Raw genomic sequence first — 25,067 nt, 5'->3', positions numbered from 1 at the left:
CCTCTTGGCCTGTGCTCATGGTGCTCACCGAGCTTGGAATGTCTTCTTTTCAGCCTTCCTAAATCCTCCTCAAAAACTCATCTTACATTTGGCCTTTTTCATTCTGCCAGGCAGAAGGAACTGCCCCCTTTCTAGTACCCTAATGATTTTGCTTATAAATCATATTATGGTATTTATACTAGTCTGAGTTGAATTATGGTTATTTTCGAGTCTACCCATCAGAATGGAGTAGGAACTTGGATTTAATGTTTTTATTTTGTTTGTTCACTCAGCAGATTTATTTAACATCTGATATATTCCAGCTCATGGTGATGTTAATGCAAAAGATAGGAACCCTGCCCTCCAGGACAACGCTCAAAGAGAGAAGGAGGCAAGTAGGTCAGCAGTGGCAGCCCAGGACCTATACACCTGCTTGAAGTGTTCCTCTCCTGTCATGAGGCCATGGAAGGAGCCTGACCCTTTAGGCTTTTTTTTAGACTCTTTTAACTCGATAGCAAGTACATCGTTTCCCAGAAGACCTGAATAAAATGATTGAAATCAATGTTAGAAGTATAAACCTGATTAGTGAGTTGTTTGGATCTTTTTAAACGCTTGTTGATGCCACGTTAGTCTGGTTCAGACATAGATTTTATGCCTGTGTAACAGCTAGATTTGTGAGGCTGGAGAATAAAAGCATAAATCCTTCAAAGCGAGGGAGTCTTGCAAGCATTCCAGTGCTGGAGGCTTGAATTGTGCAGGGAAGCTCTGCTGGAGATTTGCAAGGATGCAGATATGCTCTGACATCCAAGTGCCCTTGGAAGGTGATCATTCCTGGGTGTGGGCACCTTCCACAGTTGCAGGGATGTCGCTGTCCTCTACAGGTCAGAATAAGTACCACCATGTCTCATGGCCTTAAAAATGTTCTTCCATGTTCAAGTATTATCTTCAAAATTAGTGATTATTATTTCTTGTGGATTCTCTAAGAATTGTCTTGTCTTTAATTTGAGTTCAGTGTGGGAAGCAGCATGGAAAAAGCAGTCTGTAACTCTTTGGGGATCTTGAGCCTTGAATGTGATGACAGCTGTACATCTGTTCTCATGTTAAGAACTGTTGAAGAATTAGAGATTTCACTTATTAACATGTCATTTCCATGCACACAATAGAAAACCGCAGTAAATCCTACACTCAGTACTATTACCAAAAGTATAAATTTTCGGAGAGACTTTTTTCCATCTTTCCATCCTGGGAGAAAAATCATTAAAAGGTGTGATTGAGTGTCTACTAAGGAAATGTTTTACTTCTGATCATACATCAATGCACATACTGTGTTTCAAAGGCACCATACATTTGGACATGAGAACATTTGAAGACCCCACACCATTATAAAGGGTTGGTGAATGGCAACCTCAGGTGTAAGTGGGTCTTTGTGGGAATCATTACTCTGCTACTGGGCTCTCTGATCTTCAGTAAAATGGAACAGAGCCACCTGCTTCACGGAGTTGTTGTCTGAATGAGAGTTAACCCACCTATAAAGCCCTTGGTATACTCAACATCATCCTGGGCCCTTGGCAAATCGTAGTTATTTTCCTCATTTAGCTATAGAGAGGATTTATACCCATGGGAAGAATGTTTTTCATTGTCCAACTCCTTTCAAATAAATTTGGAAGCTAAGATGAGATGGAATAAATCTGTAGGAAAGTACAGTCTAACACAACTGAATCCTATAGAAATAGAAAGTCTAAACAGGGTAATTTCCATAGAAAAAAATAGAGGAGGTTGTAAAGGGTTCCCTCCAAAAGAAGCATCCGTAACAGATTGATTCACAGGGAATATCTGCCAAACATTCAAATATTAGGTGACTCCAATGGTACTTAGGTTATTGCAAGAGAATTGAGAAGGAAGATAAACTTCTGATTTTGCTCTGTGTGTAGGATGTTGACTGTGAAACTTGACAAAGATTGCACATAAAAATAAAAACCGTGTATCAAGCTAATGCATTAGTATCAACATAGGAATTTTAAATAAAAACTAGCAAACTAAAGAAAAACACACACAAGAAAAGAAATACCAATGAATGATAAAAGGAGATTTAGTCCAGAAGTATGAGTAAGGTTTACTATTAGAAGTTTATTAATAGATCTTAAGCAAAATATCATGTGAAAATCAACATCCATCCATGATAAAACTATTCAGTAAGGTATATGGGTACTTTCTAAACATATGTACACGTGTGTGTATAGCCCAAAAGCCAGCAGCCAGCATCTTACTCAGTGTGGCAATACCACTAAAGTTAGGAGCAAGACAAAGATGCCCATTACCTCTATGAATAGCTAATATTATATTGCATTAGTCAATTTGATCAGGTAAGAGAAAACAGAGGCTTAAGAACTGAAAATTCAGAGTAACAATCTCTATTTGCATATGATGTGATTGTATATCTAGCAAACCAAAAATAAGTGAAAAAAAAGACCCTATGGATAAATTTCTACAAACATTAATTAAGAATTTAGTAAAAGAGCAGGATATAAATTTAACAGCCAGAAGTCAATAGCATTGTTTATAAATATGATAACCAGTTAACACACATAATGGGAGAAAAGATACCTTTTATGGATACCTAGGCATAAATATAACAGGAAAATACTGAAATAGACCCAATTGCATATGCAAACCTACCATATAGCAATGAAGACATCTGAAATCAGAGGGGCTTCCCCACTGATGGATTTTTTTTTTCCTAAGTGGTATTAGAATAGCTGGATAGACAGGGAAAATGATAAAATTGGATCCATTCCTCACTTGATCCACCAAGATCAAGTCCAACTGCATCAGCGCTTTCAATATAAAAAAATAAAACCCGTCAGTTAGTAGCAGGAAACATGAGTGAATTCCTCTATAATCTGGTAATGGGAATTTTTTTTTCAGATTAAGAGTCAGAATCCAGAAGCATAAAGGAAAAGATAGAAAACTATATATAAACTAGTTTTAACAGACACATTTTAGAACAGTTTTAAGTACACAGCAGAGTTGAGCAGAAAGTATGGACAGTTCCCATATAACTCCTGTCCCCACACACGGAGCCTCCACCGCTGTCAGCATCCCACACCAAAGTGATACATGTGTTACGATCAATGAACTTACACTGGTACATCCTCATCAACCAGGGTTCATAATGTACATCAGGGTTCACTCTTGGTGTTGTGCATTTGTTGGTTCGAAACCTTGGGAGTTCTCAGGGAGAAATCCAAAACTGGCCCACATTCTCATATTTAATGAAACTAACTTACCCAAGGAAAGAAGCAAACAAATAAATGTGTGGAGTGCTTTCTAGGAAGTTGGATGGTTCTTTACTCTATTTGGTTATATAAACCTTATCATTTAAGGAGCTTATCATTTAAACTTGACATCAACTTGCTGATTTAATAAGGAACAAAAGCCTAATGCATAAGAAAATGTGAGGGAAGTGCATTTTTAGCATTATTTCCATTTTAGCAATATTTCCCAAAGTGTGGAATAGCCCAGCCTGTGGATGAGCCTGGCCCCCAGCCTCCACATGTGACGTGCACAGTCCTCTGTGTGTGTGTGTGTGTGCGAGCGCAAGAGAGATCTGCGTGTTAAGAGGGTGTCTCCGTGGCAATAGCTTTTGTCCTATCTAGTTGGGGTCCCTGCATGTGTAGCGTGACAGAGTTTACACTGTCACAGGGGTTATAGGGTAGCACCGCTGGGACCGAGCACGACTGCGGTTGGTTAGTCAGGAGTCAGGCAGGACGCTGAGGGGAGCCGCACAAGAGACATCCTCGATGTGACAGACAGACCAGAGCACCTGTGAGTGTGCAGGACACCCTCCCAGGACTGTGGCCTCAGGGAATCAGGGGCCTGGGAGGGAGAGAGGGAGCCAGGCTACAGTTGCCCAGACAGAAGGGCATGGGAAGGACCTCTGTGCTCTGGGCTCCCGGGTGACCCTCACAGGGCTCCCAGCAGAAGAACGGCCACCTCAGTCTCATTGCCTGTTGAGGGGAAGGTAAAAGGCCGAGGACAGCTCTTGTCCCAAGAGGAAGACCAGGACACATCCCCTCAGCGCCACCCAACTCTCCCTTCTTAAACCTCCATCACCTCACACACAGAGAGGAATCATGCAAATACCTTCAATAGATACCTTCTCAATAGATAACCAGCAAGGACCTACTGTGTAGCACAGGGAACTAAACTCAGTATCTTATAATAACCTATAAGGGAAAAGAATCTGGAAAAGAATATATATATATGTATATATTTATATATATGTAAAACTGAATCACTTTGCTATACACCTGAAACTAACACAACGTTGTAAATCAACTATACTTCAATTTAAAAAAATAAATAAAATCATTTATTAAAATATATAACATATATTTTTAAAGAGCACATAAATTATTTTTTAAAATACCTACTCAAGGATAAAGAGCGTGTCCCCCAAAATGTTTTTAGGAAAATGCCTAGCCAGGGGCCTGGTCCTCAGGACGTGGTTAGTGACTCTTCTGATTCTCAGAGAGTTGCCCCCATGCTGGTGGTTTGTGACCAGAGCCAAGGGTACAGCCCCCTTGTAGGCACATAGGTGGCCCTCGGGAAGGGAGCTGGCAGCTGGCGGCCCCCCACCATGGCCTCAAGGGAACAATGCTGTGTTCACTGTACCTGCTGCATAAGCCACAGAGACACCCCCGCCCACGTGGAGTCGTCCTCACAGGGCGGCCGGGAGCAGGAGAAGGGCAAGTTCATGGCTATGTAGAAATGGAAGGAAGGACTCTCGGTTTCATTTTTTATCAATTTTCACATAACAACCAGAAACTTCTGCTCTTCTCTCTTTTTTGAGACATTCAAACCACAGGATGTTACAACAGAAAGTGTCCTTAGCTCACTTAACCAAAGCGCTGTATTTTGCAGGGAAGGGGCCGGAGGCTCCAGGATGAGCTTGGATGGTGGGTGTAGAAGCAACTCCCCTGACCCCCCTGCCTGGGCTCCCCACAGAGTCCCACTGTGCATTTCCAGGCCTCCAGATCCATCTGCCCTGGACTCAGGGACTGGGGCACAGCCAGGAAGGAGGGTGCCTGTCATCCTGCCTGTGTCTGAACAGTGATACTCAGCAAGGTAGGGGCACACCATGCCTCTGGTGCTCTCAGGAACGAGCACCTGCCTGTCTGCATCCATGCCTACACGTAATCAATTAGCAAACCTGCTGGTATTTCCAGCGGGACTGGGCGAGAGCAGTGAGAACACATGCATCCCCTCTATCATCCAGGCTAGCTCTTCAGCGCTTCCAGAGGCAGCAGTTCGGTTCCTTAGTGGAGACCTGGGCAGGAGAGTGTTGTCCTTATCATCACCAGTTGGATAATAGCTCACTTTTACTGAGCACGTGCTGTGGGCTGGTGTGTTTCATGCACTAACTCCTTCAAACTTTAGATCGGCTAAGAGGTACTATTATGATTTTAATCCACCAATGAGTAAACTTAAACAATGTACCTGAGGCCACACAGGCAGTGGTGGTGGAGCCACTTTGGCACCGAGAGACTGATTCCAGGGCCAAGCCCCATCCCCAGACTGCACTGCGTCTCCTAAGGCAAAGCCACAGCGGGAACAGCTTGACACATCCCTGTCCCCAGGGCAGGAGGCAAGACCCTCAGAGAAGTTCTGTCCAAGGGCCAAGATATAGAGCTGGGATATGGCCACCCAGGCCGTCACAGGGCTAGAACAGGCCCGGGTGCCTTGGCCATGCAAGGCAGGTCGAGGGGCCTAGCAGTGCTCTCTGGAGGGCTGGCATGGGGCAGTGGGGGTGAGGACAGCCAAGGTGGCCGGGAGCCCGTGTCCCCACTGGCCTGGCTCCTCCTGTGTCATCACAGCACATGAATGTGTGGCCTCAGTGGCATTAGGTTTAAGAAATAAGTCTTCAAGGGGACGTGCACATTAGCCTCTTGCACGCAAATGTTTGTACTTGAATGTGGCGAAAAGGTCATTTGAAGCCCACCCTTTAATTTCTGTCTGTGTGGAGGACAAGGCAGAGAGGAGGAGGTGTGGGCATGAATCTGCATTGCAGCGTTGGTGAAAGCCGGTCTTGGTCCCAGGTTGGCAACCTGGTGTAAGTGTAGAAATGATTTAGGTTGAGTTATGCGCAACAGCCAAAAGTTGGAAACAGCCAAGCGTCCAGCTACAGATGAATGGCTAAACAAGGTGTGATCCATCCATATGGCGGATTATTATTCAGCCTTGTTGTGGCCTGCATCCTGTGACCTCCCAAAATTCATATGTTAAAGCCCTAACCCCCAATGTGATAGTATTAGGAGGTGGGGCCTGCAGGAGGTGATAGGGCTTAGGCGAAGTCATAAGGATGGAGCCCCCATGATACTGTTAGTGCCCTTTTGAGAAGATACCAGAGCGCTTGCTCACTCTGCCACGTGAGGACCCAGGGAGAAGGTGGCATCTACAAGCCAGGATGTGGGCTCCCACCAGACACCGGAGCTGCTGGCACCTTGATCTCGGACTTGCCAGCCTCCAGAACTGTGAGAAATCAATGTCCCTTGTTTGAGCCATCCGGTCTGTGGCATTTTGTGACAGCATCCTGAACTAAGATGAGCCTTAAAAAGGAAAGAAATCCCAACACCTATTACAACACAGATGCACCTTGAAGACACCATGCCAAGCAAAATAAAGCAGTCACCGAAGGACAGATATTATGTGATTTACTGATAGCAGGCTCCTGAAGCCGTCAAATTCAGAAACAGAAAGTAGAGTGGTGGTTTCCAGGGGCTGGGGGAGGGGGGAAATGGGAGTTATTGTTTAATGTGGACAGAGTTTCTGTTGGGGAAGATGAAAAAGTTCTGAAGATGATGGTGGTGACGATGATGCACAATAATGCAGAATGTACTTAATACCACTGAACTGCACACTTAAAATGGTTAAAATGGTCAATTTCATGTTATGTATGTGTTACAACAATAAAAACATGCAAGATTCAATGTATTGATGGGGTGCTTACTATTAAGGTTGAAAACAGCTCTGTAATGGGAAAGGGATCCTCACTGAAATATAAGTACTTGCTACAAGGAAGAAATTTGAGACACCACCCCCCTTGCAGAAGCCCCCAGACGTGGGAGGTGATGGCCACCCAGTAAGTAGGTGCCTGTAGGGCCCAGGAAGGCAGCGGGCTTGATGCAGGCAGTCAGCCGAGCCCCAGGTGCACCTCCTGTGACACGAAGCAAAGCCTCAGCCTCTGGCTGACTGTCAGGAGAGTAACATGCTCTTATCTTCTGCTTTGTCCCCCAGGTGGCAGTGACCAAAGAAGAGGCTCTCCTGGCCGAGGCCCCAGTACATGGAGAGAAGGAAGACAGCAATCTTCTAATTGGAGCCATATACATTAGGTCAAAGCATTTTCTTATTTTCGAGCCACACCAACTCAAAAATCACACCCCAGTCAGAGCCATGTGCAAGCTGGTGTAGTAACAGTGAATGTCTCTGAGGTCACAGGCCCCACTGTCTCGTTCCTCCATCCTGGCACCTTCGACGAGCGTATTTCTCCAACTCTTACAAATGCTCAGGTGGGCTCAGAGAAGTTACACAGCATGACACAGCTCATCACAGGGGCAGAGCTGGGGCTGAGTTTAGGCCAGCATTTCTGGCTCTAAAGCAGCAGCAGTCGGCACAGACCTAGCCCTCTGAGCAGGGCACATCCAAGTGCTTATCTTGAAAAAGGAACGGGACACTCATCAATAGCATGGGATTTAAACTCACCCCACGACATGTAAAGTTAATTACATATTCATTAGGATAACATTTTCCATCATCTTTACTCAGCAAACTTTCTGTGAAGGTCCAAATAGTAAATATGTTTAGTTTTTTAATTTTAATTTGATCTGTTTATTTTATTTATATATTTATGGCCGCACTGCATGGCATGCTCGATCTTAGTTTCCCGACCAAGGATCAAACCCATGCCCTCTGCAGTGGAAGTGCAGATTCTTAACCACTGGACCTCCAGGGAAGTCCAGTATGTTTGGTTTTGTGGGCCTTGTGGTCTTCTCTGTTTTAACTGCTCGACTCAGCCACGTGCACAAGCGACCACAGACAGTACAACGAGTGGGCGTGGCTGGTTCCAATACAACTTTATTCACAAAGTCAAGTGGTGGACCAACCCCTTATTGAAGGAGACAGAGGGTGCATTTGTGCTTTATCAGGCATGTCTGTATTACCACTGGTGGCCCTGGTTCACTGGTGGGAGTCACCCTCACATGCTGTGTGCTGGTTGGTTTTCCCCAGCAGCCGGCTGGCACCGTCGGCCTGTGGTCAAGCTGCAGGGCACTGTTTTATCCCCCTACCTGGGATTATTCTGCCTAGGAAATCTGAGAGCTTTATGAATTTTGTTGGATTGTTGTTGTGAGAATGACAACTCTTGGAAAGTTGGCGAACGGTTTGTCCTCTTCAGCAAGTGTAGTATTTCTGTCGACTCTGGATTGATGTGGAATCTTTCCTGAGAGCCAAGTGAGGGGGAGGGCTGAGGTGGGCACAGGGATGGGTCAGTGATAAAGGCGTAGGTGGGATATAGTGGCAACACAATTACATTTGTGGAAGTGTTACACGTCTGCATAACTTGGAAGGGGATTAGAAATCTAGCGACTCCAAATGAATCTTAAGATCCGGTGTTTAATTTTTCTAGACCAACCTTTTCAATCGATAGTCACTGAAATAGACAGAACGCAAAGTAGGAAGCACTGAGCTGGGAATGCCCCCTCTCTCCTGTGGCAGCTACAAAGGGAAGACATTTGAGTCTGACTTTTATTATTTATTGTCACACATCAGGCAATCAGGCAGTGTCCCACATTGGCTCAAACATATGGCGCAGCAAGCAGAACTGGTTTCTTCTCTCCATCATGTTTGCCTCTCTGTTCTCTCCTGCAGATGGATGGTTTCTAGCCTGCTTCCAAACCCCACCTCAGCTGAGTGTTGGGCGGCCCTTCTACACGATCCTATGACTCTTGATATGGACGCAGTCCTGTCAGACTTTGTTCGGTCCACGGGGGCAGAACCTGGTCTGGCCAGAGACCTGCTGGAAGGTAGGCCTCCTCCAGCCCACCCCCCAACCCAGTGACAAAAGATAAGAAGGTTTCTCTTACCTGACGAGGGTGGTACTTAGACTCCTAAAAAAGCAAAAGAAGGTGTGGATGATGAAATCACTTTTGTTATTCTTGTCTTTCTTTGGGGAATGGAATAGATCACCCAACTCTCTACAGTAAAAGAGCAGAAGGCATTAGCTAAGCTTTGCTTTGCATTAAAGCTTACACATACCAAGTCAAAATCTACCAATACCTATTTTTTAAAGAAAAGATATTTAGTAAAGCAGAAATTAGAGAACATTCAAAAAAACACTTTTATTGGAGACCGTAGCTTCTTATCTTTGTCTTAGCTGAGACAAAAATAATTTAGGCCAAAGTTTTTGGTGAAAAAACAACTAATAGCCAATAAAATAGTTGAAAATAATTCACAAGCAAGAAGGCAAATTCATCCTCAAGCTTTTAGAGTAGGTATCATTCACTACATGAAAAATGTGCATAGTCCATATTTAGAATGTTTTGAGATAGTTATTCAGCTATAATCATAATGAAATAAAAAGTAATGTTTAGTTTCAGTCTCTAAAATGGATTTACTTTGTGTATTTTTGAAATTTCTTTTTTCGTGGTGGGGTGAAGGAAAGAAGTGGGAAGAACCAATGACAGCTTCTTAGGAGAGTCCTGTGTGTGAAAGGGGAAAATTTTTAAACAATTAATCTTTGCTTCATATGTATAAATTCCTACTTGTGAAATTAGCAAATATTGGTCAAGTCGTGTTAAGTCACAATGATTCCTTCATTCACTTAGGGAAAAATATGAATTACTGTAGATTTGTATGACTGGAGGTAACTATTCAATCCTATTGAAAATTAGCCGCTTATTGGGGGTTTCTGATTAAATGGCAGTAGTTTTTAAATTTCCCTGAACCTCCCAGAATTTCAAACAAACTCGAGGTTTACAATAAAATATGCTTAGAGAATATCTGTGATATATGTGAATCAAAGTGCTGTTCCAATGTCTCCCTGATAGCTTTCACTGCTTTTCTTAATTTCAGTGAGCAGTCATATGGAGAAGTAGGTTTACAGTGAGATTGGCAACAAGGGCTGGGGTCAAGTCCAGACTCAACATTTACTGGCTACGAGATGCAGAGCAAATTATTTCATTTCCCTTAAGCCTCAGTTTTTTTTTTCTATACAGTGAGCCTAACCCACTTTCCAGGGCGATCGTAAACATTAGGAGTTGTGATGTAAATGCCCAGGTGGAGTGAGCAGCGTGTAGAGATGCTCAGACAGTAGCAGAAGATCTTGTCCGTGGTTGCCCTCTTTGCAACTGGTACTGACCTCGCTGCTGAGACCTGGTTAGGCTTCAATTGGAAGCAAGAGTTGTCAACTCTTTTCTTTTTTCTTTAATTTTATTTTTTAAGGGAAAATACAGGAAAATGACTTTTTGTGTACAGTTCTAAGAATTCGAGCATGTGTATAGATTTGTGTTATTATGACGGCTCTCAGAACACAGAACTGTCGCATCACCCCCAAGTACCCCTCCTGCTCTCTTTAACGCTGTGCCTTCCCCAACCCTGGGCACTGGCAACCCCTGCTCTGTTTTTTTATCACTTTGGCTTTGTCTCTTTCGAGAACTTTATATACATGGAGTCACGCAGAACCTAATCTTTTAAACGGGCTTCCTTTCACTCAGCATAATTATTTTGAGATTCATTTGAGCTGTTGTGCGTATCCATAGTTTGTTCCTTTGTTCTACTGAGTGGTACCCATTGTAGAGATGGACCATGGACTGTTTAGCCATTCACCTGTAGGGGGCATTCAGTTGTTTCCAGTTTTTACAGTTAGACTAGAACTGCGATACACTTGAGAACAGGGGTTTTGTGAACACAGTTTTAATTTTTCTAGGGTAAACACAGGGGAGGGGTTGCTGGTTCACATGGTAAGTATATGTTTAACTTTAAAAGAAGTTGCCAAACTGTTTTCCAGAGTACAATACCGTTTTGCATTTCTACCAGAAACGTGTGAGAGTGCCAGCTGCCCCACATCCTCACCAGCTCTTGGCTTTTTTAAAAAAGAATTTAGCCATTGTAGTAGGTTTAGAATGGTATTTCCTCATCATTTTCGTTATCATTTCCCTAGTGACTAATGATGCTGAGTTTTTTTCATGTTATAATTTTTCATCTATGTATTTTCCCTGGCAAAATATCTGTTCAAGCCTTTTTCCTATTTCTCAGCAAAATTAGGTTGCTATTTTTTTTATAGTTGAGTTTTGAGAGTTCATTATATATTCTGAGTATAAATCCTTTGTCAGATACTTGATTTGCAAATATTTTCTCCCAGTCTGTGCTTGACTTTTCACTCTCTTAGCAGTGCCCTTGGCAGAGCAGAAGTTTTTAATTTTGATAAAGTCCAATTTATCATTTTTTTTCTTTTATGGATCATGCTTTGGATGACATGTCTAAGAACCTTTGCATAAACAGGTCATGAAGATTTTCTCCTGTGTGAACTCTTAAAAGTTTTATACTTTTATGCTTTCATTTAGATTTCTGACTCACGTTGAGTTGATTTTTGTATAACATGTGAGATTTAGGGTAAGGTTCATTTTTATGCATATAGATGACCGGTTGTTCAAACCATTTTTTGAAAAGCTTATCCTTCGTCCTTTGAATTGCCTTTGCACATTTGTCACAAACCAACTGAGGGTATTTGTAGGAAACTATTTATTGATGCCGGTTCAGTTCCACTGATGGATATGTCCATTCCTTAGCCAATACTCCACCGTCTTGATTACCATAGCTTTGTAGTGAGTCTTAAAATCAGCATGATTCTTCCAATTTTATTCTTCTTTTTCAAAAGTGTTTCAAGTATCCTATTTTTTTCCCTCTCCGTATAAACTTGAAGATTGGGTTACCTCTATCTATAAAGTTTCCTGCTGGAATTTTTATTGGAATTATGTTAAATCTATAAATCAGTGCTAACTATGTTACGTCTTCCAACCCATGAAGTCAGTGTAGCTATATTTTCCATTTATTTAGGCCTTATTTCAGTGCTTTCATGAACATTTTGTAGTTTTTAGCATATCAGATCCTGTACATATTTTGTAAGATCTATATCTAGGGAGGAATTGAACTTCTGTAGATGGTATTTTTTTTAAGTTCGGTTTCTAATTGTTCATTGCTCGTATATAATCAACATGCAGTTGATTTTTCCATGTTGTCCTCATATCCTGCAATCTTACTAAACTCAATTATTTGTTCAAGAGTGTGTGTCTGTGTGTGTATTCCTTGAAATTTTCTATGTAGACAATTATGTTGTTTCCTTTCCAATGTGTATGCCTTTTATTTATATTTCTTACCTTATTTATATTTCTTACTCTTATTCTTCACTTATTCCTGTTTATTGCACTGGCTAAGACTTCCAGATAGAGGTTGAATAAGAGTGGTGAAAGGGAACATCCTTGCCTTGTTCTTGATCTTAGAGGGAAAGCTTTCAGTCTTTCAGCTTTATATAGAATGGGTTTTTGTTGATGTTCTTTGTCAGGTGAAGGAAATACCTTTCTGGTCCTAGTTTGCTGAAAGTTTTATCATGAATAGTTGTTAAGTTTTTTCCAAATGCATCTTCTACATCAGCTGATATGATTGAGCTGTTTCTATTCTTTAAACTGCTAATGTAATGTATTGCATTGATTGCCTTCTAATAATAAACCAGCCTTTCAGCCATTATTTCTTTAAAGATTCTTTCTGCTGCACATTTTTCTCCTCTCTTAATGGGACTTGGATGATATAAAGGTTAGACCTTTTGTTATTGTCTTACAGGTCCCTACAGTTCTACACAATTTGTTTTCCAGTCATTTCTCCGTCAATTTTTCAGATTGGATAACTTCTGTTAATCTACTTATAAATTTACTGAATCCCCTGTCATCTGCATTCTGTTACTGAGCCCATCCAATGACTTTTTATTTTAGTTGTTGAATTTTTTCATTTCTAACATATCCACTTGATTCTTCTTTATATCTTCTGTTTCTTTGCTGAGACTTTCTGTATTTTTCAAGAGTGTTTGCTCTCTCTTACTGGTTAGAAAATATAATAACTGCTTTAAAGTCTTGGTCAGATAATTTCAATATCTATGGCATCCCAGCATTGCTATTGAGATTTCCCTGGGTTTTTTGGTATAGTGAGTAAATTTCTATTGTATCCTAGATATTTTGAATATTATGTTTTGAGACTTTGGTTGTTTTTTAAATCTTATGGCAGATATTGTTATTTTTGTTTTAAGAAGTAATTAACCCAGTAGGGTTCAGACCACAAGTCCTCAGTTCCCCAAGACTTCTGTGGATCGTGGTTTCGACTTCAAGTCTTTGAGAAGTGCTGTTGGATTTGTCTGGTGTATGTACCACCTACTGGCCAGTCTGGGACTTAGGCAAGTCGTCTGTCCCATATTTTACTGCTCCAAGTCTCTGGAGTCTATTTAGGGTCAGATCCATACATGTGCAGTTCAGGGGTAAGCCCAAGAGTTCATAAACAACTTTAAGGGGTTGCTTTCCCAAGCTCCTGCCTTACCATAATTGCCTCGATAGTTCTGCGTCCCTGGGACTCTGCTCTCCAGCCCTTCAGCCAGCACCCTGAGGCTGTGTGTGCCCCGCACTCCTGCACACTTGATTTGACTGCACCCACCTCAGAGCTGAGCAGAGGCCAGAGAGAGAGCAACAGCAGTGGGGCTCGCCACACCCGCTGGGATCCACAGCGCCTCTGATTAGAGAGGAAGGTTCTCTGCCTTCCTGTTCTGATTTCCTGCCATCTCCCATTGCTGCCACAGGATTGCTTGAGGTCTGGGGCACAAGAGAACTGAGGAAAAAAATTTAAGAAAAAAAAAGATAAATAAGGGACTTCTACACTCTCTCTGAACATTGTAGACCCCCTTCCTGCTTCTTGAGCCAGAGGAGAGGTCTCCTCTTGGAACCAATGCCCACTTCTGAGTTCTGGGCTGCACTGAGTTCACGTCAGAGAGACTGGAAATAAAAAGTGATAAACTCACCACCAGTTCTGTGGTCTTCTTCCTCAGTCTGCCTGCTCTCATTACTTCTCTGAATAATGAAGTAATAGGTGAAGTAATAATGAAGTAATAGTAGCAGGTGAATAGATGCTTTCAGTAGGAGAGACGCAGTGGGGTGTCCTTCCTTCATATACCCTGGAACCTGTCTTCTGTTTTTACAAGCGGGAAGGCCATGGTTACCTACGTATGGTGGGTTCTTTAAATTGTCAAAGGTATTTGGGTCAAGATTTTTCTAAAAGTCAGTGTTTCAAAGAACAAACTATTTTCATTGTGAGGTCTCAGATCTTTCTAAGGGTAAAACAATTTCAGTGATGGCAGAAGCTGGGTGAAAGGTACATGGACCCTCTCTGTAGTGTTTTTTAAACTATTTGTGTGTTTTTATGGAAGCAACCTAAATGTCCATCGACAGATGAACAGATAAAGAAGACGTGGTATATATATACACACAATAGAATACTACTCAATTATTCATATAACAAAGAATGAAATAATGCCATTTGCAGCAACATGGATGGACCTAGAGATTATCATACTGAGTGAAGTAAGCCAGACAGAGAAAGACAATTATCATATGATATCACTTACATGTGGAATCTTAAAAAATGATACAGATGAACTTATTTACAAAACACAGAAAGACCCGCAGACATGGAAAAGAAACTTACAGTTACCAAAGGGGAAAGGTGGGAGGGGATAAATTAGGAGTTTGGGATTAACAGATACACACTACTATACATAAAACAGATAACCAACGAGGATCTACTGTATAGTACAGGGAACTATACTCAATATTTTGTAATAACCTATAAGGGAAAAGAGTCTGAAAAAAATGTATATATACCTACACATATATGTGTGTATGTATGTATAACTGAATCACTTTGCTATACATCTGAAACTAACACAACATTGTAAAACAACTATACTTCAATTTTTAAAAAGAGTAAAGTAAAAAAAATTGTGTTTTTAATTAATTAATTTTTTTAAAAAATAAAAAGTTAAAAACACACAGTGATGGGAATCACAGTACAGCAGAGGAAGGCCAATGAGAAGAAAGAGTAGCAGAGGCTGATAGAAATCTGGCAAAAAAGGCAGGATAGGGACAACGGGATAAGCAGAGACAAAGGCAGAGGAAGTGAACAACAATCAGCCTCTGGGTGAAAGGGTGTGTCCTTACCTGGCCGCGGGCTTCCCTTTGCCAGTTGGTCAAGTGGTCCTTCTGAAACAAAGGTCAGGTTGGGTGACTTTGTTTCCCAGATTCCTCTGATATCCCCTCTACCTGCAGAATAAACTCCTTCACAAGCCACTCAGGTCCCTTCAGCATCCAGCCCTGCTCCATCCCTTCTACCTCATCTCCCACTGCATCCCTTCACCATCCTTCTCCCCAGACACACCATACACCTCTGTGCTTGTGTTTAAGCTCATGTCTAGTGCTGCCCACTCCCCCGCACACACACTCTGTCTCACTCTTTATTCTACTCCTCTTCCAAGTTAGACCACAAGCTCCATGACAGCAAGGACCCTTCCAGGTTTTGCTCACTTTGTCCCCCCACCATTGGCACATGCTAGCCCCTCAATAGTGTGATCTGGCTGCTGGGAAGCAGGAACAAGCAACCAGAAGGAAATCCTCATGTGCATGGAGACAAACAATAAACAGCATAAATGAGTTAGATGGTATTTTAATGGTTAATGCCATGACGAAACCCGTATAAGGGGAGCAGGTATTGGGTGTGGGTATGGGTGCAATTTTAAGTTAAGGTTGTCAGAGAAGGCCTCACTAAAAACAATGGAATCTGAACAAAGATTTGAGGTATGAGAGAGTGGATACCCGGGAAAGAAGTTTCTAGGAACAGTTGGAATGAGTTGGTCATTCCTTGCCATTCCTCAGAACTTTGTAGACTTCTATTACAACAGATATTTGGTTGTGTCTTATTTGATAATTGATCACATACTTTTTTTCCTCATTAAATTAGAAGTTCTTTGGAAAATAATCTGAAAAAGAAAAAATACATATATACATATATATGTGTGTATGTACGTATAACTGAATCACTTTGCTATACATTTGAAATTAACACAACATTGTAAATTAACTATACTTCAGTTTTTTAAAAAAGATAATAATGGAACCAATCTAAAGGGAGTTTTCCTGATTAAATTAAAGGGATATATAAAATATAAAGAAAAAGAAGTTCTTAAAAACAAGGACAGTAGCATTGATGACAGTAGCTAGCATTTATGAGGCATTGTTCTATATCAGACACTAGGCTCTTTAAATGTGATGTCTTATTTAATCCTTGCAACACATTAACAAAGTCTTAGCTTTCCCATTGTAGGCAAGAAAACCGAGGCCAAGAAAATTCCTTGAATTTACAGTCAGGACGTAGCAGAACCACATGTGAATCCACTTGTGACACTAAATACCAGGTTTTTTCCTGCAAAACCAGATCACCTACCATTGATTCCTGTACCCACTGTGTCCTTGTAGAGTATAGCAGCATTTCGCATGCTATGTCCATTCGGAAGAATTTTAATGAATCACTGGAGGAATGTTTGAGTAACCCATTTTATGATGTGACTAATTAACTTTTCAAATAAAATACCACTTCAAGAGACCACAAAGACTCTTCAAAAACTAGAACTAATAGCTAACATTCATGTGCCAGGCACTGTCTGGCCACTTGACATATATTAAAAGTTGGTTAAAAAGATTTTCGAGTGGGAGGCCAAACACGTGGGTTCTTGAAGTGTCAGTTCCCTACTTAAAGAGAAAGCAACTCTTACACTTTTACAATAACTGTGAATTTCAGGCCTTGCAGCTTTACCAAGATATTCTTTCCATGCCTCACTTATGTTGCTATCCATGGGGGACAAATATCCTTGAGCAAAGAAACCAGGCTGCATTTAGAAAAAACATTAACTGGAAATTAACATCTCACCTGTCCCTAGTCTAATTTTTCAGAATCTTTGTGGAATTTTCAAAATTAAGGACCATGGTGACAAGTGAGTTAAATCGTATTCTCAAAACTATATATGCACGTAGGGAAGCTGTCCACGTATTTTAAAATGCATGTATGTTTACCAGTTGAGTTGGTAACTTGATAACCAAAGTTTCTAAAGTTGTTTATGAGGAAATATACCCTTTTCCAGTACTGGGTTCCTTGGGTTTGAAGTATATTTAGTTTGGAAATATGCAAATGGTGGTCCAGCTCATATGGAGAGGCAACTCCCAATCACTTGCCAGTCATATTGACAGGTAATTCCATTAACCTTTACGTTTGGCCTTTGAAAATGTTCCTATGATACAGGGACAGCAGCTGCTGGCTTGGATAAATGCAGTAATGCTCCAAAGCATACACCCAAGAAATGGGGGAGAGATGGAGGCAACTCAGGGGAGCATGTGTTTAGCAGAAGTCTCTCCTTAGCCTGACAGCTGATCATCCACTCCCAGCAAACCCACAAGGCTGCCATGGAACATTTCACAGGTGGGAGGAGCCCAAAGGCCCTCTGCCTGGAGCCTGGCCAGTCGCCGTGGCTGACCCAGGATGCTTTGGCTCCAAGAGCCACACTAACTTATTAAACACCCAGGAAACCAAAGTGGGCGCCAGAATGGTCACACTTTTAATTACAGTGAGAAATAAAAGTGTCCCAAGGCCAGATTCACCACATGTTTTACCCAGAGCATCCTTTCTCTGCAGTCAAGCTAGATCTGAAGCCCAGTCTTGAACACACGTCACCTGATTTACCAGGAGAATTCACTGCTCTAACTTTTTTCAAATTTGCATGATTAGAGGGCTGCTGTGAGCAAGTCCCACGTCCCTGAGTGGGAAGAAAAAAGCAGCCTGGTGACTGTGAATCCTGAGTGGGAATTAGAGGAGAAGGTCGGATGGCCTCTGGCCAGAGCCGGGATTACTTTTGAATCTAGAAATGATTACTGAAATGAAACCACGGGTTCCTCCCCCTACTGTCCTGTCCCCAGATTAGTCGTATTTGAAATAACCAAAAAAAAAAGTCCTCTCCAGGATCCAATTTCCAAGACACCTCCTCTGGCATGGTCCCATTCAGGAGGAAACATTTTCTCCTTAGACGGGTGAGTGTATTTAAATACTTGTGAAAACAAACTGAGACCATTAGGACTATGTGTGGTAGTTCTGTTCTGGCACGCTAATCAATTAAGTAGATCCCTCGTTTCCTTTCCCTTAGGGAAGATTGTAACCCCAGGTACCATCACTGGCTGCTTGAAATTAAATGCTTCCTCTCTGGAAAGCCAACCACATCCATTTCGGTCTTTCTGGAGGATGTCTCCACCTGAGCTACCCACCTTTTTGTGTTCTTCTACCTTGCTCCCCTGATAGGCATGTTCCTCCAGGGCTCCTAGTCCTGTGTACTCAGTAACGCAGACTAAATGGAATTTCATTGAAGAGGCATCCCCAGCAGCTTGTGGGTGGACTTCTTAATGGAGTATGTGATGCAGTTAGTAGGATCTGTGTCCCTTTAACCCCCTCCAAGTGTCTTCACTGCCACTCTCCCAGCCTCTTCCTGCCCCCTAGTCAAGCAGCTCACTGCTCAATACCTGATGATATTAAAGAATTATTGTCAGTTAGTTTTAGGTGTGATATTGTTACTGAGGTTATGCTAAGAAATATACACACACTGAAATAGTGATGGATGAAATGATATCACTCTGGGATTTGGGAGGTGGGGGAATGGGTGAGATTAGAAATGAAACAAGATCAGCCATGAGCTGATTATTTATTAAAACTGGGTGATGGATGCACAAGTGTTCATAATAATCTTCTGTATATTTCTGGATGCTTATACAACTTTCCATAACAATAGTTTAAAAACAGCATCAGGAAACTTTTGCTTCCAGCCAAGATGGAGCATTAGGAAATGGGCTTACCCTCATGCTTGAGAAAAGAGAAGAGAGCAGTGTGTAAGAAACAAGCCACTGAACTATAGACAATGAAGGACAGTTATCCCTGAAAGATGGGAAGCATACAAGGGTAGTCCTGTGGTTGCCGAGCTCATGGCCTTGAGAGTGTTTCCAGGATGTGGTGTGGAGAGACGGATCCGAGATGGAGCCCAGCAGACTGCCTGTCATGAGTCAGAGCTGAGAGTCGGGGAGTGAAGGAGATCAGAGCAGAGAGGAGAGAGATGCACAGGAAGAACGCCAGCGATGTACCAAGGGTTTGCCTCTGCTACTTGGCATGTGTGTAAGGAAGTTATGTGCAGCTGGGGAAAGAACCAACTAAGATTAGAGGGAACAGTGCCCACCAGCAACACAGAGCTAAGTACAGTGTCTGTGCCCACCCATCAAATAGCAAAAGCACCAAGTGTGATTTCTAGAAGGGTGTTGCCTCAGTAATGGCAAATAATTAACCCTGGAATAAAAACTGCCCTGGTCACACCTAAAACCATAGAAGCAAGACCCAAAAGGATTAAATTGTTTCCAAGAAATGTAACTACATTCCAGAACACAGCTGAGTAATAGTGATTGGAATATAAACTCGTCCAGCACCAAACAATATAAAATTCACGTTGTCTGTCATCCAATCAAAAGTTAGCAGGAATGCAAAGATGTGGGAAAGTATGACCCATAATGAGGAGAAATTATTCAATCAAAACCAACCTAGAACTGACATAGATGGTAGTATTATCAGACAAGGACATTAAGAGTTATTAAAAGTTGTAAAAACAGCAGAGTTGAATAAATTGTATTCTGTATGTTCAAAAATCTAAGTAAGGATGTAGAAGATATTTTTAAAGACCCACATCAAACTTCCAGATATGAAAACTACATGAGTTTAAAAATTAACTCAATGGGATTAAGAGCAGATTGAATATTACAGAAAAACAAAGATTAATAAACATAGAAGCATAACAATAGAAACTATCCAAAATGAGACAGAGAAAATAAAATTACAGAAATTTAAAACATGTCAGTGAGTTGTGGAAGAAGTGCAGTTAACCTAAAATATGTGTAATTGAAATTCCTGAAGAGGGGCGTGAGGGACAGAAAAAAATAACTGAAGAAATGAGCAGTACGTAGGAGAAATTTCTATCACTAACCTTGTTAGAAAAAAAGGAAGGCCTCAAATCAATGACCTCAGTTTCCACCTTAAAAACTAGAAAAAGAAGAGCAAATTAAACCCAAAGTAAGCAGAAGCAATGAAACAATAAATATCAGAAGTAATGAAACAGAACAGAGAAAAATAATAGACAACTCAATGAACTCAAGAGTAAATTCATTGAGATCAATAAAACTGATAAACCTCTAGCCAGATAATCAGGGGAAAAGAAGATAAATTAACAATATAAAGAATGAGAAATTACCTTAGTACAGATTGTATAGACACTAAAAGTATTATAAGGGAATATTATGGACAAGTGTATATTAATAATTACAACAACTTAGATGAACTTGACAAATTCCTTGAAAGGTGCAAACTACCAAAGCCCATGCAAGAAAAAGTAAATAACCTGGATATCTCTCTATCTCTTAAAGTGATTTAAGTTGGAGTTAAAAGCCTTCACTCAAAGAAAGCTGCAGGCACAGACACTTCACTGGTAAATTCTACCACACACAGAAGAAATTATAGCAGTTTTACACAAACTCTTCCAGAAAATCAAAGAAGAGCTATCCTTCCCAATCGATGCTGTGAGGCCGTAGTACCTAATACAAAACCAAACGGTCCAGAGCAGATGTTCCTCATGAAGATCAATATGAAAACGCTAAACAAATTTTTAGCAAGTGGAATTCAGTAATATATAAAAAGTATAATACATCATGACCAAGTGGGTTTTATCCCAAGAAAGCAAAACTAATTTAACATTCAAAAATCAATCAATGTAATTTACCATATTGACAAACCAAAACACAGAAAACTGTATGATCACCTCAACAGGAATGTAAAGAGTCTGACAAAATCCAACATTCATTCCTGATTTAAAAAATAAATAAAAACTCTCAGAAAACTAGGAATAGAAGGGTACTTTCTCAATCTAATGTAGAGCATTTACAGAACAAACAAATAAGCAAACAAAAAGCCCTACAGCTACCAAGATACTTACTGGTGAAAGAAAGAATGCTTTCGCGCTAAGACCAGGAACAAGACAAGGATGCCAACCCTCACCACTGTATACATCATTTCCCTGGAGATTCTAGCCAGTGTAGTCAAGCAAGAAAATATAATTTCAAAAACCATCCAGATTGAAAAGAGTAAGCTATCTCTAGTCACAGAAGGCATAATGACCTATGTATAAGATCCAGTGGAATTTACAAAAAGTTATTGGAACCAATAAGTGAGTTCAGCAGTGTTACAGGATACAAGATTAATATGCAGATGTCAATTCCATTTCTATATATCTGCAATGAATAATGGAAATTGACATTTCAAAATATAACTTTTTCAATAGCATCAAAAGATATGAAATACTAGGGATAAATCTGACAACAGTGTGTAAGACCTATACACTGAAACTACAATGCATTGCTTAGAGAATTAAAGACCTAAATGAAAGGAGGGTTGTTGCACATCCATGACACCTCAATATTGTTGAGATGTCATTCTCCCCAAATTGATCTTTAAGCTCAACACAATTCCAGTCAAAATCTCAGCAGGCATTTTCTTGTAAAAATTGACAAGCTACTTTAATATTCAAAGAGAAATGCAAAAACCTAGAATAAACAAAAGAACTTTGAAAAATTAGAGCAAAGTTGCAGGCTAACAATATCTGTTATTAAGAATCATTATGGGGCTTCCCTGGTGGCGCAGTGGTTGAGAGTCCGCCTGCCGATGGAGGGGACACGGGTTCATGCCCCGGTCCGGGAAGATCCCACATGCCGCAGAGCGGCTGGACCAGTGAGCCATGGCCGCTGAGCCTGCGCGTCCGGAGCCTGTGCTCCGCAACGGGAGAGGCCACAACAGTGAGAGGCCTGCGTACCGCAAAAAAAAAAAAAAGAATCATTATGAAGGTCCATAATCCAAAGAGTGTGGAATTGGCATACAGATAGAGAAATAGATCAATGAAACATTGGTAAGTCAAGAAATAGCTCATATATATTGACTCCTGAAATCCAGTAAAGAAACGAAGGCAATTCAGTGCAGAAAAAATAATCTTTTCAATAAATGACGGTGAAATAATTGGATATTCATGTACCAAAAAACCCACTTTGAGCTATACCTCACGCATATACAAAAATTACCTCAAAATGGATGATAGACCTAAATGTAACACCTAAAACTCAAAAATATTTTAGAAAAAAGCATAGGAGAAAATCTTAATGGCCTTAGGTTAGGCAAAGTTTTTTTTCCAGCTTTATTGAGATCTAATTGAAAAATAAAATTGCAAGATATTTAAAGTGCACACATGATAATTTGATATACGTATACACTGTGAAAGGATTTCCTTACCAAGTTAATTAACACATCCATCAACTGTTTGCCTTTTTCCTTTTTTTGTAAGAAAATTTAAGCTCTACCCTCTTAGCAAATTTCAGTTATACAATACAGTGTTATCGACTATAGGAACCACATAATACATTAACCCCTCAGACCTTTTTCATCTTATAACAGAAAGTTTGTACCCTTTTACCAACCTCTCCCCATTTCCCCCACCTCCCAACCCCATGAAAACCACTTCTCTACTTTCCGTTTCTATGAGTTCAAATTTTTTTTTAAGATTCCACATATAAGTGAGATCATACATTATTTGTCTTTGTCTGGCTTATATCACTTAGCATAATGCCCTCCAGGTTCATCCATGCTGTTGCAAATGACAGGATTTCCTCCATTTTTAAGGCTGAATAATATTCTATTGTGTATATATATTTTCTTTATCCTTTCATCCATCAGTGGACATTTATGTTGTTTCCATATCTTGGCTATTGTGAATAATGCTGCAATGAACATGGGAGTACAGGTGTCTCTTGGAGATAATGATTTTGTCTCCATAGGATAAATACTCAGGAATGGGATTGCCGGATCCCATTGAACTGCCGGATATGGTAGTTCAATTTTTAATTTTTTGAGGAACCTCCATACTGTTTTCCATAGTGACTATACTAATTTACATTCCCACCAACAGCTCACAAGTGTTCTCTTTTTTCCATATCCTTGCCAGCATTTGTTATCTCTTGTCTTTTTTAAAATAGACATCCTAACAGGTGTGAGGTGATATCTCATCATGATTTTGATTTGCATTTCCCTGATGATTAGTGATGTCAAGCACCTTTTCGTATATTTGTTGGCCATTTGTATGTCTTCTTTGGAAAAATGTCTATTCAGGCCCTTTGTACATTTTTTAATTGGATTATTTGGGGGATTTGCTCCTGAGTTATAGGAGTTCTTTGTATATTTTGAATATTAACTCCTTATCAGATATGCAGTTTACAAATATTTTCTCCCATTCCAATAGGTTGCTTTTTTATTTTGCTGATGGTTTCCTTTGCTGTGCAAATGTTTTTTAGTTTGATGTAGTCCCACTTGTTTATTTTTTATTTTCATGCCAAATCTAAAAATCGTTGCCAAGACAAATGTCAAAGATCCAACTCTCTAATTTTCTCCTGAGAGGTCTTAGGTTCCAGTCTTAAATCCATTCCGGTTGATTTTTGTATATGGTGTAAGATAGTGGTCCAGTTTCATACTTTTGCATGTGGCTGTCCAGTTTTCACAACACTATTTATTGAAGAAACTATTCTTTCCCCATTGTGTATTCTTGGCACCCCTGTTGAAATTAGTTGACCTTATACAATGCAGGTTTAGTTCTGGGCTCTCTATTCTGTTCCATTGACCTATGTGTATGCATTTATGCCAGCACCATTACTGTTTTTAATACTGTCACTTTGTAATATAGTTTGAAATCAGAAAGTGGGATGCCTCTAGCTTTGTTCTTTCTCAGGATTGCTTTGGCTATTCAGGGTCTTTTGTGATTCCATACACATTTTAGGATTTTTTTCTACTTCTGTAGAAAATACCTTTGTAATTTTGATAGGGATGGCATTGAATCTATAAATGGCTTTGGGTAGTATAGACATTTTAACAATATTAATTCTCCCAACTTAATGGAATCTCTTTCCATTTATTTGTGACTTCTACAGTTTCTTTCATCAAATTCTTATAGTTTTAAGTGTACAGATCTTTCACTTCTGTGGTTAAATTTATTCCTAAATAAATGCTATTGTAATTTTCCTTTCTGATGATTTGTTGTTGGTGTATAGAAATGCAAATGATTTTGTATATTAATTTTGTATCCTGAAAATTTACTCAATTTGTTTATTAGGTCCAACAGCATTTTGGTGCAATCTTTATAAATATAATATTTTTTATACATAAGATCACGTCATCTGCAAATAGAGACAATTTTGCTTCTTCCTTCTGATTTTGATGCCTTTTATTTCTCTTTCTTGTCTAATTGCCCTTGCTAGGACATCCAGTACTATGCAGAATAAAAGTGGTGAAAGTGGGCATCCTTGTCTTGTTCCTGATCTTAGAGGAAAATCTTTCAGCTTTTCACCATTGAGTATGATGTTAGCTGTGGGCTTGCCCTATGTGGCCTTTATTATGTTGAGGTATGTTTCCTTTATACCAATTTTGTTGAGAGTTTGTATCATGAAATGAAGTTAACTTCTGTCAAATGCTTTTTCTGCATCTATTGAGATGATCCATTGGTGATATAGATATCCATGTTATGATATTTATTCTCCATTGCATCAATGTGATGTATCACATTGATTGACTTGTGGGTGTTGAAACATCTTTGCATCCCTGGAATAAATCTCACTTGATCATGGTGTATGATCCTTTTAATGTATTATTGAATTCAATTTTCTAGTATTTTGTTGAGGAATTTTGCATCTATGTTTATCAGGGATATTGGTCAAAAATATTCTTTTCTTGTAGTGTCCTTGTCTGGCTTTGGTATCAGGGTAATGCTGGCCTGATAAAAGGATTTTGAA

At 40.3% G+C, this 25,067-nt stretch overlaps 1 protein-coding gene across 1 annotated transcript in view; it reads left to right on the top strand.

The window, feature by feature from the left end:
- The first annotated feature begins 8,908 nt into the window (after positions 1-8,908).
- The window catches only part of LOC113629362 (OTU domain-containing protein 7A), a 177,722-nt gene continuing 161,563 nt past the window's right edge, over positions 8,909-25,067 (top strand). Inside the window, exon 1 of the mRNA XM_027123778.1 lies at positions 8,909-9,059. Coding sequence (XP_026979579.1) covers positions 8,909-9,059 — 151 coding nt within the window. The remainder of the gene's footprint in view (positions 9,060-25,067) is intronic.

Source organism: Aethalodelphis obliquidens, unplaced genomic scaffold, assembly GCF_003676395.1.
Source record: "Aethalodelphis obliquidens isolate GAN/ISIS:26980383/991018 unplaced genomic scaffold, ASM367639v1 scaffold26, whole genome shotgun sequence".
NCBI classification, from domain to species: Eukaryota; Metazoa; Chordata; class Mammalia; order Artiodactyla; family Delphinidae; genus Aethalodelphis; species Aethalodelphis obliquidens.
The sequence above is the reverse complement of the archived record's forward strand: the minus strand, read 5'-3'. Positions and strand labels throughout refer to the sequence as shown.